This window comes from Aotus nancymaae, unplaced genomic scaffold, assembly GCF_030222135.1.
Source record: "Aotus nancymaae isolate 86718 unplaced genomic scaffold, 86718_ANA_hifiasm-v0.15.2.pri h1tg000058l, whole genome shotgun sequence".
In the NCBI taxonomy this organism is placed as follows: Eukaryota; Metazoa; Chordata; class Mammalia; order Primates; family Aotidae; genus Aotus; species Aotus nancymaae.
Window position 1 is genome coordinate 10,605,795 of NW_026988472.1, and position 13,228 is coordinate 10,619,022.

The 13,228-nt window shown below is 46.7% G+C and overlaps 1 protein-coding gene across 2 annotated transcripts; it reads right to left on the bottom strand.

Moving 5' to 3' along the window:
- Window positions 1-8,238: 8,238 nt before the first annotated feature.
- Window positions 8,239-12,067, bottom strand: RBM3 (RNA binding motif protein 3). Of its 2 annotated transcripts, XM_012471672.3 has the most exons (7): window positions 11,959-12,067; window positions 11,247-11,366; window positions 10,866-10,972; window positions 10,120-10,225; window positions 9,928-10,030; window positions 9,421-9,504; window positions 8,239-9,065 (listed from the first exon to the last, which is right to left on the bottom strand). In XM_012471672.3, exons 2-6 carry the CDS (start codon window positions 11,347-11,349, stop codon window positions 9,444-9,446), a joined length of 480 nt encoding a protein of 159 aa, XP_012327095.1. In that variant the 5' UTR covers window positions 11,350-11,366; window positions 11,959-12,067; the 3' UTR covers window positions 8,239-9,065; window positions 9,421-9,443. The 2 variants fall into 2 exon arrangements, with proteins under 2 accessions (XP_012327095.1, XP_012327094.2); XM_012471671.2 differs by lacking the exon at window positions 11,959-12,067 and having other exon boundaries at window positions 9,425-9,504.
- Window positions 12,068-13,228: the final 1,161 nt, after the last annotated feature.

The window sequence follows — 13,228 nt, forward strand, 5'->3', positions numbered from 1 at the left end:
GAGAATTGCTTGCACTCAGGAGGCAGAGGTTGTGGTGAGCCGAGAGCACGCCATTGTTCTCCAGCCTGGGCAGCAAGAGTGGAACTCTGTCTCAAAAGAAAAAAAAAAAAAAGGAGGCCAGACGCATTGCCTCACACCTATAATCCCAGCACTTTGGGAGGCTGATGTGGGGAGATCACGAGGTCAGGAGGTTGAGACCATTCTGGCCAACATGGTGAAACCCCATCTCTACTAAAAAAAAATACAAAAATCAGCTGGGCTTGGGGGCTCATGCCTGTAATCCCAACTACTCGGGAGGCTGAGGTAGGAGAATCGCTTGAACCCTCAGGAGGTGGAGGTTGCAGTGAGCCAAGATCACGCCACTGTACTCCTGGTGACAGACCTAGACTCCGTCTCAAAAAAACAAAAACAAAAACAAAACATTATCAACTAATCACCCCTCACCCCGAGATGGAGTCTTGCTCTGTGGCCCAAGCGGGAATGCAGTGGCACAACCTCAGCTCAATGCGACCTCCACCTCTTGGGTTCAAGCAATTCTCCTGCCACAGCCTCCTAAGTAGCTGGGATTACAGGCATGTGCCACCATGCCTGGCTAATTTTTTTTTTTTTTTGAGATGGAGTCTTGTTCCAAGATCAGTGTACCTGGGGAAAAAAAAAAAAAAAGAGAGGGAGAGATGGAGTCTTGTTCTGTCGCCCAGGCTGAAGTGCAGTGGTGCGATCTCGGCTCACTACAACCTTTGCCTCCTGGGTTCAAGTGATTCTCCTGCCTCAGCCTCCTGAGTAGCTGGGATTACATGCCCTTGCCACCATGCCCGGCTATTTTTTGTATTTTTAGTAGAGACAGGGTTTCACGATGTTAGCCAGGATGGTCTCGATCTCCTGACCTCATGATCCACCTGCTTCAGCCTCCCAAAGTGTTGAGATTACAGGCATAAGCCACCTCGCCCAGCCTATTTTTTTTTTTTAAAGTAGAGACAGGTTTCACTATGTTGGCCAGGCTGGTCTTGAACTCCTGACCTCGTGATCTGCCTGCCTCAGCCTCCCAAAGTACTGGGATTACAGGCGTGAGCCACCGCACCTGGCCAGTATCAACTAATCTTTAACAGAGGTGCCATGAATACGAAATGGGGGAAAGACAGTCTTCAATAAATGGTGCTGGGAAAAATGGATCCTTCTCTTACACCACATAAAAAAATGAAAAATGGATTAAAGACTTAAACATAAGACCTGAAATCATAAAAGTCCTAGAAGAAAACAAAGGGGGAAAGCTCCTCAAGGTTGGTCTTTTCAATGATTCTTTGGACGTGAAACTAAAAGCACAGACAACAAAAGCAAAAATAAACAGCCAGGTGTGGTGGCTCATGCCTGTAATCCCAGCATTTTGGGAGGCCGAGGTGGGCAGATTGCCTGAGCTCAGGAGTTTGGGACCAGCGTGGCCAACATGGTGAAACCCCATCTCTAATAAAAATTAGCCAGGCATGGTGGTGCATGCCTGTAGTTCAGCTACTCAGGAGGCTAAGGCAGGAGAATCGCTTGAACCTGGGAGGCAGAGGTTGCAGTCAGCCAAAATTGTGCCACTGCACTCCAGCCTGGGAAAGACTCCCTTTCGAAAACATAAACAAGTGGGACTACATCAAACTAAAAAATTTCTGCATAGCAAAGGAAAAACAATCTACAAAATGAAAAGGCAACCTATGAAATGGAAGAAAATATTTTCAAACCATTTATAAGTGATTAATATCCAAAATATATAAGGAACTCATATTAACTCAATTAGCAAAACCCCCAAATAAACTAATTTTAAAATAGCCAAAGGACCTGAATAGATATTTCTCCAAAGAAAACATACAAATGGTCACCAGGTATACAAAAAGGGGCTCAACATGACTAATCATCAGGAAAATGCAAATCAAAACCACAATGAGATATCAACTCATGTTTATTAGGATGGTCAGTATAAAAATGAGGAAAGGGCCAAGCACAGTGATTCATGCCTGTGATCCCAGCACTTTGGGAGGCTGAGGTGGGTGGATCACCTGAGGGTCAGGAGTTCAAGAGCAGCCTGGCCAACATGGCAAAACCCTGTCTGTACTAAAAGTACAAAAATTAGCTGGGCGTCGTAGTAGGCATCTGTAATTCCAGCTACTTGGGAGGCTGAGGTAGGAAAATTGCTTGAACCCGGGAAGCGGAGGTTGCAGTGAGCTGAGATCACGCCATTGCACTCCAGCCTAGGTGTGACAGAGAGAGACTTCAGGAAAAAAACAAAATAAAACGAAAACAAAGGCTAGGTACCATGGCTCACACCTGTAATCCTGTACTGCGGGAGGCCGAGGCAGGTGGATCACTTGAGGGCAGGAGCTCAAGACCAGCCTGACCAACATGGTGAACCCTAATCCAAAAAAAATTAGCTGGGCATAATGGTGCACGACTGTAATCCCAGCTACTCAGGAGGCTGAGGCAGGAGAATTGCTCGAACCTGGGAGGTGGAGGTTGCAGTGAGCCGAGATCTCACCACTGCACTCTAGCCTGGAAGACAGAGTGAAGCTGTTTCTCAATAAGAAGAACAGTATAGACATTTGTCCTGAATGTGATCACCTGAAACAGAAATATGTCCTTTGGGGCCACTGCTATGAGAAAGTGGACAAGGACACTGCAGAAGTCAGAATGCAGGGAAACAAGGGGCCCCCTCCCTTTTTTTTTTTTTGAGACAGAGTCTCACTCTGTCACCCAGGCTGGAGTGCAATGGCGCGATCTCGGCTCACCGCAACCTCCATCTCCTGGGTTCAAGTGATTCTCCTGCCTCAGCCTCCTGAGTAGCTGGGACTACAGGCATGCGCCACCATGCCCAGCTAATTTTTGTATTTTTAGTAGAGACGGGGTTTCACCATGTTGACCAGGATGGTCTCGATCTCTTGACCTCGCAATCCACCCGCCTCGGCCTCCCAAAGTGCTGGGATTACAGGCGTGAGCCACCAAGGGGGCCCTTTTAAAGCTCCCACTGTAGAGACTATGGTGCCGTACATGGGAGAGACGCCGTCTGAATAAGATCAGGGTGAGGATCATTGAACGAGACAGGAAGCAGCCATCCTGTTCACCCACAATTGACACCAAAGACATTAAAAGGTTAAATTCACAGTAAATCATTTCTCCCGAAATAGAGAAAGATTCTATCTTTATGTTGTGCTTGTCTTTAAATCATCAATAGGCTGGTCCGATGGTAGTGGGTTATCAGAACTTATTAACATTAGTGTCACTAAAGTTGGTATACAACCCCCCACTGCTAAATTTGGCTGGCTTAAAAAAAAATCAATATAGTTTAACACATTCTTTCTAAGCAGTTTTGTGTGGGATAATTTGAAGAATATGGGTAAACTCTAAAAAATGTTTTCATGTTATCTATAATAATTAGCAAGGAAAACAGCTGGATGATGAGTAGGTGAAGTTGCTTTCTCAAGTAGACACATTCCCTAAGTAAAGGTTTTTGTATGAGTTAAGCCTCATTGTAGACAAACTTAGGATATCAACATATAAGCTGACGTTAAGTTGCAAATTCTTCATGTTTCATGCACTGTGCACTTTGGATACCAAGCTAGCACACAAGGCAACCAAGTCCCATGAACTTTGGATGATTTCAATGCAGGCTGACACTGAACTCCCCCCACTAGGACTCCACTTTCTTATCAAATGGTGTATTTTTTTTTTGAGGTGGAGTCTCGCTCTGTCACCCAGACTGGAGTGCAATGGCCCGATCCCGGCTCACTGCAACCTCTGCCTCCCAGGTTCAAGCAATTATCCCACCTCAGCCTACTGAGTAGCTGGGATTACAGGTACCTGTCATCATGCCTAGCTAATTTATGTATTTTTTGTAGAGATGGGGTTTCACCATATTATCCAGGCTGGTCTTGAACATCTGACCTCAGGTGATCCACCTGCCTCGGCCTTCCAAAGTGCTGGGATTACAGGCGTGGGCCACCACACCCGGCCCCAAATGGTTGAGTAGGGTATGCTCGATTACCTTTTACAAGACAGACTCACATGATAATTTTCCAGTCTTCAGCAAGAATGTGGAGACAAAAGTTACTCCATCTTGGATGCCAATCCACCATGTTTACTTCTGATTAGCACCAGTCCTGCAAATGCCTCCGATTCCTCCTTTGCCATCCCTAGTTTAAAAGCTTGTCAACTTTTACATAATTGCACAAATTAGATGATGATGCATATAGCATTCTTGCCTGTTCTGTAGTTGCCTTCATCTTGCTGGCACACTCTTTCCCTATGGTATGTAAGCACTGGGTTGGAGAGCGACAGCATGGAGATTTATCTTGCTGCCACCCAAGGCCATGCTTATTTTTGAGACAGTTTTGCTCTGTCACCCAGGCTGGAGTGCAGTGGCTCGATCTGGGCACACTGCAACCTCCACCTACTGGGTTCAAGCCATTCTCATGCCTCAGCCTCCCAAGTAGCTATGAGTACAGGCATACACCACTACATTCGATTAATTTTTATATTTTTAGTAGAGGCGGGGCTTCACCATGCTGGCCTCAAACTCTTGACCTCAGGGGATCCAGTCACCTTGGCCCCTCAGAGTGCTGGGATTACAGGTGTAAGCCACCACACTCAGCCTCACGTCATGCTTCTACGTCCCCCCAGTAAGGCAACCTTTACCAACAATTTTTGTCTGCCTTGTTCCTTGAGCACTTGGAGGTTTGCATACAAGGCTTTTTCATGGGAACAATGAGTAAATGGATATATCTATTTAAAAAAGAACAGACTCACAGCATATTAGAAATGTTTATTAGTAATGAGATGAACTGGTTTTAACAATTTAGAAAAGACCCATCCCCCACAGATCCATGGCAGCTACTCTAAGTGAACACAAATATTCCTGTAGTAAACTGTATGCATATTCCCACTGAGTAAAGGTTGTAAGCAACCTCAGGTCAGGTCTTACTACCAAATTTGAAAACACTTGGAATGCAGTTGGGCAGGGACTTGGGCAGGTTTTGTCTTGACAAGCAGGTAAGAATGGTAGAACACTGGCTGTCGTCCAATATGCTTTTTAAAAAATATATACCTGAAGTATTCACGACTTATTTTAAAAAGCTTTTTACAAGTTCTACACCTCCACCCCCCACGACCCCCCATCCAGAATATGGAACAAGGTTGTGGAACCATGTAATGGACTTGGTCCTGTTCTAAACATTTTAATACTCCTAACCCCTAGGCCAGGCACAGTGACTGACACCTGTAATCCCAGCACTTTGGGGGGCCAAGGCAGGTGGATCACCTGAGATCAGGAATTTGAGACCAGCCTGGCCAACATAGTGAAACCCCATCTCTAATATAAATATTAGCTGGGCATGGTGGCAGGCATCTGTAATCCCAGCTACCTGGGAGGATGAGACGTGAGAATTGCTTGAACCCAGAAGGCGGAGGTTTAAGTGAGCTGAAATCACGCCACTGCACTCCAGCCTGGAAGAGACACAGTCTCTAAAAACAAAACACACAAAAAAATGGCCAGGTGTGGTTGTTCACGCCTGTAATCCCAGCACTTTGGAAGGCCAAGGTGGGCAGATCACCTGAGGTGTGGAGTTCAAGACCAGCCTGACCAACATGGAGAAACCCCATCTCTACTAAAAATACATTAGCCAAGTATGGTGGCACATGCCTGTAATCCCAGCCTCTTGGGAGGCTGAGGCAGGAGAATCACTTGAACCTGGGAGGCAGAGGTTGTGGTAAGCCGAGATCACGCCAAGGCATTCCAACCTGGGCAAAAAGAACAAAACTGCGTCTCAAAAAAAATATATAAAAAATTCTTGGCTCAAGCCTGTAATCCCAGCACTTTGGGAGGCCGAGGCGGGTGGATCATGAGGTCAAGAGATCGAGACCATCCTGGTCAACATGGTGAAACCCCGTCTCTACTAATACAAAAAATTAGCTGGGCATGGTGGCGCGTGCCTGTAACCCCAGCTACTCAGGAGGCTGAGGCAGGAGAATTGCCTGAACCCAGGAGGCGGAGGTCGTGGTGAGCCTAGATCGCGCCATTGCACTCCAGACTGGGTAACAAGTGCGAAACTCTGTCTCAAAAAAAAAAAAAAAAAAAAATTCTCCTAACCGGTGTGAGATGGGTATTATTTCCATTTTATGGATGTTGGAATTGAGGCAGAGAAGAAATTAAACTAGAATGCAAGGATCTAAAAAGTGATCTCTGCCTATGTGGGGTAAGAGGGGTGGGGCTTAGGACTTGAAAGCCTAAATGAAAACCAAAAGCCAATCTAAGAGATTTGCTGAATGGTTTAGAAAGATTTTTGTAGGCAAGATCCAGGGCTTGAAAGTGAAAGTACTCACAGGCCATGTGTTTGGTCTTTGCAGGTCTTGGGATACATGTTCTCAAGGTACCTTAAGTGGCTGGGGGGTGGGTTTCTAGTCTCAGTGGGTTCTTGACAAACATGTGCATTAGCTGAATGCTGAAGACAAACCAAAGTGGGAGACCAACAAGCACTTTGTGGGGGGTTGACCTCAAATCTGGAACTTTATTAGGGACTATAGCACTACAGAAAACCGTGGGCTCCTTTCCTTAGAGCAGATAGCAAGAGACTGGGACTCCCTGGGCTGGATGATCACAAAGCACATTGTAAACACAGCAGAGCAGAATAGGTTGACAAGCTGTTATACAACAGGCCTATAAGGCCATTTTTAGTCTTTATTTAGGGAGTCATTTTGTTGCAGGAATATTACTATGGATCATACCTCAGCTGACACTGGGTAAGAGGTACACTGTCATCTTGAGAGGCAGGGAGCAGAGGACCCCCTCCAATCCCCCGACCTATGAGGCATTCACGGCGGTCCTCCTGCCAGCTCCCACCGTCTTAGCTCCCCAAAGGCCCAGAACAGGATGCCTCTTCAGACCAAGTACCCACCTGGTGGGGTTAGCTACAATGCCGCATAACCCGGGCCTGGCTCAGTGGCTGAAGTTGAAGTTCCCGAGTCTCCATCCACCTGCCAAAGCAGATTCATGACTGTTTGGGTTAGAGGAAGAAGGGATGTTGAGGCCTGTCACAACTAGCTGGGAAACTCAGGAAGCAGGCCTCCAGGACTGGAACTCATAATACAGGGCTCCACAACGCATGAGGGTGGAACAGGCAGCTAAGGACAATAATGTCCTGGAGTTTGCAACTTGGTGGTAACTTGTCTCAATATTAACCAGGTGAAAGCCATGAACACGAGGATTTGTATCTTCCAAACTAGAACCAATGAAGGGATAATACCCATGGGACCCCAGTACAGCCACTAGAAAGAACCATGACTAAAGGGAGAACTGAGGAACTAAAAGACCAGCTAGAGTTACAAAATCACCACCACCTTACCCCTCAAGACACACACACACTCCAAGATCAAATCCCCATGACTGAGCTTTGCCAATTCTTCTCAGTGGCTTTATATGCCGATTAACCTAACCCTCCACAGAAAATGTAAAATTGCATGAGGCTGAAGTTAAATGACTCACCCAAGGTCAAACAGCTGGGAAGTATTAGAGCCCTAACATAAATCTTGGCATCTGATCTCTTAGCATTGTTTTCAAACCAGGCCTCTCTTATGGCCCTCATACACAAAGATGAGTTCAGTGCACCTGTCCCCAACCCCCATCATTTCAGGGGAAGAAATGAACTGGTACCACTATTTATGATAGGATTTAGCTCACACCATGAGATTAGATGCTTACATTCTCAGAACAATCCTTAGGGAGCCCAACTAATGCTCAGGGAAGCTAGGGAGATTCAGGCCCAAACAATGATTAGACAATGGGACTAAGAGACCAGCTTAGGAAACCCAATTCTAGCTGTTAAGATTTCACCTGTACCCACCAAACCTCAGGCCTCAATGTACACCTAACCTTCTGGCAGTCCGTGCCCACGCACCAACCAAGTATTCTGCAAGCCTCCCTCCCACTGATGTGCCCGTTTTTTTTTGTTGTTTACTGTTTTTTTGAGGAGTCTTGCTGTCACCCAGGCAGGAGTACGATCTCAGCTCACTGCAATCTCCACCTCCTGGATTCAAGTGCTTCTCCTGCCTCAGCCTGAGTAGCTGGGATTACCCATGCCCACCACCACACTCAGCTAACTTTTGTATTTTTAGTAGAGACATGTTGGCTAGTCTGTCTTGAACTCCTGACCTCAGGTGATCCGCCCACCTCTGCCATTTTTAATTTGCAAAGTGGTCCAAATAAGAAAAAAGCAGTCTATTTGCAGGTTCATCTTTTTAATAAGCTCTGTAAATGACATCCTAAACACTATATGAGACACAACAGAATATTTTTTTCTTCCAGTATTTAAAAAAAAAAAAAGACATTTGCAAACATTTTAAAGCAACTCTTCTATATAATCAGGTCAGCAATCTGAATTAGAAAACACCCCTGGATAATCATGCTCTTGATGCACATTTCTTTTTTTTTTTTTTTTTTTATTTGAGACAGAGTCTCGCTCTTTCAGGTTGGAGGGCAGTAGCACAATCTTGGCTCACTGCAACCTCTGCCACCTGGGTCCAAGTGATTCTCCTGCCTCAGCCCCCTGAGTAGCTGGGATTACAGGCGCGCACCACCACACCCAGCTAATTTTTGTATTTTTAGTAGAAACAGGGTTTCACCATGTTGGTCAGGCTGGCTTGATGCACATTTCTTATAGGTACATTTGAAAATTGCTTCCTAACCACAATAAACACTGTGTACAGGTTTTCAAAATGTCCCTGGATACATATTAATTTTTTGAAATCAATCTGGCCCAACTTGCCAGTTATTGCTAGATCCAATAATCCTGAGAGTTCAAACTAAAAAACTGGTAAAAAGAAAAATACTCAGGCTCTACAAATGTAACTTGTCTTTAAACAGGCAGAAAATTTTTTTTAAAAGATAGAGGTGTCTAAAAGGTCTTTGGCTACCTTGGCAGCTCAATTTAAAAACAACAGGTTGATATACTGTAAAATAAGATGTTTCAGTGTAGCTCCAAAAACCTTTATAAATACAGCCATTTGGAAGGACGATCCTGGATCAAAAATTATTCCTTGTGTATCTGAGAACAGCAAGAGGGGAAGAATTATGATGTCATGAAGGAAGAGGCTAACAACATGCTCACCTCCTAGAGCTCACAAAGATGTTGAGGGTTGGACAACAGGGACACCCCTTCATTTCCTCCATCACACACAAGAGTAGAGAATTATAAGAGATGGGTTTTCAGATCCCACCCCCTAGCAGACTAGCTCTGACATGCACCTGAGAGCAAGGAAAGCCTAGGAATGGTGTTTGGTAGGTTGGCTGAGTGAGGTATGAGGGCAGAAGAAATGCAGAGTAGTCCTGCCAGAAAAGGTGAGAGGGTCATGACAGAGTGTGACAAACAGGTTCATTCAATGCCGATATCCAAGTCTCACCTACATTATGTGCATGTCTCATTTCAGTTGTCATAATTGTCTCTATAATTTCCTCCTGAGTAGCGGTCGTAACCACCCTGGTTTCTGAAAGAAAACAAAAAACAAAAACACAGAAGATTTCCAGGACTGCATTAAACACCACTGAGATTAATTTTATGTGTCACATTTTATAGTATGTACCATAACATAAACCTTAGATATCAAAAACAGAGTATGTTAAGTATATGTCACATATGCTTAAAGTTTTACAGCATACAATTTATGTGCAGTATATTAAATATTATGTTAAAACAATATAGTTATATAACTAACCCACACAGCACAACTAACATATATAGTACACTTTATCATCTTGCAACTATATGACCACACAATTAACTCAAAATACTTCATACACTTTAAGCATACATTAGTAACAACAAGGTGTGGTATGTATGAACACCCAGGCACTGAGTTCTTAAGGAGAGGAAAGCAACAGCAAAACACCCCAACCCCTTGGCTACCCACCTGCCATTATAGTCTCTGGAAGTGGAACGTCCATATCCATATCCATACCCTCCAGGTCGATTGTCATAATACCTGCCACTCCCATAGCCCTGGTCCCCACCACCTACAGAAGAAAAAATATTTAAATGGCAGTTATCCACACACAGGCAATTCTCCCTCTCACCTCATGATCAAACTTGTCACTGCACTCACCTCTAGAGTAGCTGCGACCACGCCCATGGGCCCCAAAGGCACCTCCTCTAGTTCCCCGAGCAGACTTGCCCGCGTGATCCACACGGATCTGACGACCATCCAGGGACTACGTGTGGGAGACACAAGGAGGATGGGTTGACAGTCCATCAGGGCAGTGGTGAGGGAAGAGCAGGCATGGGCAAAGTGGGCAAAAGAGCCCAAAAATTCCTGCTGGGCAACAGGTTCTGAGTGCCACGTTCCAGAATAAGCTCCTTTACCCCAGCATGGATTCATCAGAAGCTACAGAATCCCACATAAAATGACCTGAAAGCACCATGTTCCCTTTGCTACTACTTACATCTTGACTGAACTCAGGCTGAGTTCTCCTCCCCACTCCTCTAAGCTGCCCCACTATCAGGGATAGACAGACACCTCTCTTGGTTTGAGGCTTCAGAGTCCATGTCAGAAGACTCACGAGGTCCTCTCCCGGCCAGGCCCACAGGTCTGCAGACTCTACTACCTAAGCCCAAGGCAGGTCAACCATCCACAGGTGGCTTCTCGGCCTCATGCAGGACCAGTCGTCGCCTCCCAGGCGGCCAGGCTCTGTATGCCGCTGCCCTCCACCCCCTAGAACAAAAGGCAGTCATGCTCCTGAGTGGGCACTGCGGGGCTTGGTGGCCACGCTGCCCCGAGCAGACAGAGGGGAAAAACAGAATGAAGGAAGCTGCAGATGGGGGCAAGGGCCCTCTGCAGACAGGATGCCCCACCTCTCCGTTCATGGCTCGCATGGCAACTGAAGCATGCTCTGGGTTGGTGAAAGTGATGAAACCAAAACCCCTGGACCGCTGAGTCTCCCGGTCCTTGACAACGACCACTGTGAGGAAGAGAAAATGGAACAATGTGGACCAGTCAGCACCACAAAGGTTAAGTAACAAAGGGTGGCCTGAAAAGGGAATGGCAGTAGGTAGGGAAAAAGGAGCCCTCCCACCAATTCCGAAGACGTTTTCCTCAGCCTTAGTCGACACCATAAGTTTAGGAAAAAAAAGAATTTGGAGGATTGGGGTTCTGCTTTTTTACTGAATATTCTTTGAAACGCAAGGGTTCCAGACTTTGTCAGCAACCCCCATTGTCAATCTGTCCCGTCTCACCCTCAGAGATAGGCCCGAAGCTGCTAAAGTGGTCTTCCAGTGCCTGCTCATCGGTGTTAAAGTTGAGCCCCCCTACGAAAAGCTTTCCTTCTTCAGAGGACATGGCAGCGAATTCAAGTCCTGTAGGAAGAACATGAAAAATGGTGGCAGAAAGGAAGAAAAAATGGAGAAGTGAGAAAATAGCGAAAGATAAGGCAGAGAAAAACACAGAAAATAGACAAAAAGAGGAACAAAATATGGGTAAGTAGAGAGAGGCTGAGAAAGGAGGCCAATAAGGTGGTAATCTGCGGGGCTGGCTCAGCGCCGCCATCATTAGGGAACCACCATCGCGCACCCTCACACATTCACAGCCGCCACACCCGTCATTTTGTGCCACTGCGCAAGCCCAGAGCATCTTTGCCTTCCCTCGATGCCGGCAGAACAAGATGGCGGACGCCACGTGAGAAAACGAAATCAAGTGTAGGCTGTCGCGTGGTTACTGACACCACCGCCGCCACCAGGCCCTCCCGGTACGCCTCACACTCAAATACGGCGCGCCAGCCTTCCACCAACCGAAACGTTTCACCTCCGAGCACGGGACCCGCCCGCCCCAGAGAAAGCCAAACCTACGTGTCACCGGCCTTTATTCTCCCTACTCGCTATCCCCTGGTCTCGGGCGGCGCGGCGCATATGTGGCTAGGAGCCGCCGTTCCGCAGGACATACGCGGCTTACCTGGAAACTAAAATGTAAAGAAGCCGAACACACAGAGACGTCTGAAGAGCAGAGAAAACAAGGACAGAACTGCGCGGGAAGACGACTGATAAAGCGTGCGTAGCGAGGACGTCACAGAGCGTTCACCCTGTGCGTCCCGGCGTGCGTGCTGATTGGCTGAGGCCAGAAGGGGCGTAGTGGTGGGGAGAGGAAGGGACGGCAAAGCAAAGGGGGCAATGCTCTCTGCGCGTTTCCGGAAATGGTGTCGACTTTTGCAAAACTGATGCACCCTAAACGTCAGCATCCACCCCCAACAACCGGCTGAGCGTCTTCATCCCTTCCACACAGAAACCTTCTCACTCTTATACTACTTGCTGTCCCTGACATCGTCCTCCCGTCCTTACCATCATTTCCCCCGCTGGATCTGATGTTTTCCTCACCATCGCAGTTGTTTTTCTCTAGGTCCCTGCCATTCTCTGATGTCAACCTCCTTCACCTTCTAATTCTTTTTTTTTTTTTTTTTTTTTTTTGAGACAGAGTCTCGCTCTGTCGCCAGGCTGGGGTGCAGTGGCGCGATCTCGGCTCATTGCAACCTCCGCCTCCCCATGCGATTCTCCTGCCTCAGCTTGTAGCTGGGACTACAGACGCGCGCAACCACGCCCAGCTAATTTTGATGTTTTTAGTAGAGACGGGTTTCACCATGTTGGCCAGGATGGTCTCGATCTTTTGACCTCGTGATCCGCTCGCCTCGGCCTCCCAGACTGCTGGGATTACAGGCGTGAGCCACCACGCCCGGCCCATCTTCTAGTTCCTTAACCTCATATCCTTCAAACGCCCAACGTTGTATTCCCCCAGCGTCACTGATGTCATCACCCTTCACAGTCCATGATGTCAGACCCTACGTTTTCAGGTTTGACTCTAACTCTTATTACTTTTTCTCCTCTGTGCTCAACATCTAGCCACCTGTCATGGGACCCTTTTCCCTGGCATCATTCCGTCTCATCTCTGACTTCAGCCCTCATCCTTGTCTGACTCCCCCTTGAAGCCAGCCCCTTAATTTTCCCACCAGTAGACTGCCTGAGATGCCTTTTACAAAACAGGATGCTAAGATCTTGAGAGGTAAATCCTAATCCATAGAGCAATTTTTGTTCTCTTCGAAAGTAACTGAGACCTTGATTCACAGAAGGGACTTTCGCAATACACAATAGACTTATCCCAAGCAAGTGGTGTCTAAGCCCACTGCCCACAATTTGGTCTTCAGTGTCTGGGCTACCATTACAATAAACAGATT

Excerpts from the sequence above, each read along its gene's own strand:
- RBM3 (XM_012471672.3), bottom strand. The coding sequence starts at position 11,349 with ATGTCCTCTGAAGAAGGAAAGCTTTTCGTAGGGGGGCTCAACTTTAAC. Across the intron at positions 10,973-11,246 it reads CTTCGGGCCTATCTCTGAGG|TGGTCGTTGTCAAGGACCGG; the intron begins GTGAGACGGGAC and ends TCTTCCTCACAG. Across the intron at positions 9,505-9,927 it reads TCCAGAGACTATAATGGCAG|AAACCAGGGTGGTTACGACC; the intron begins GTGGGTAGCCAA and ends GTTTTCTTTCAG.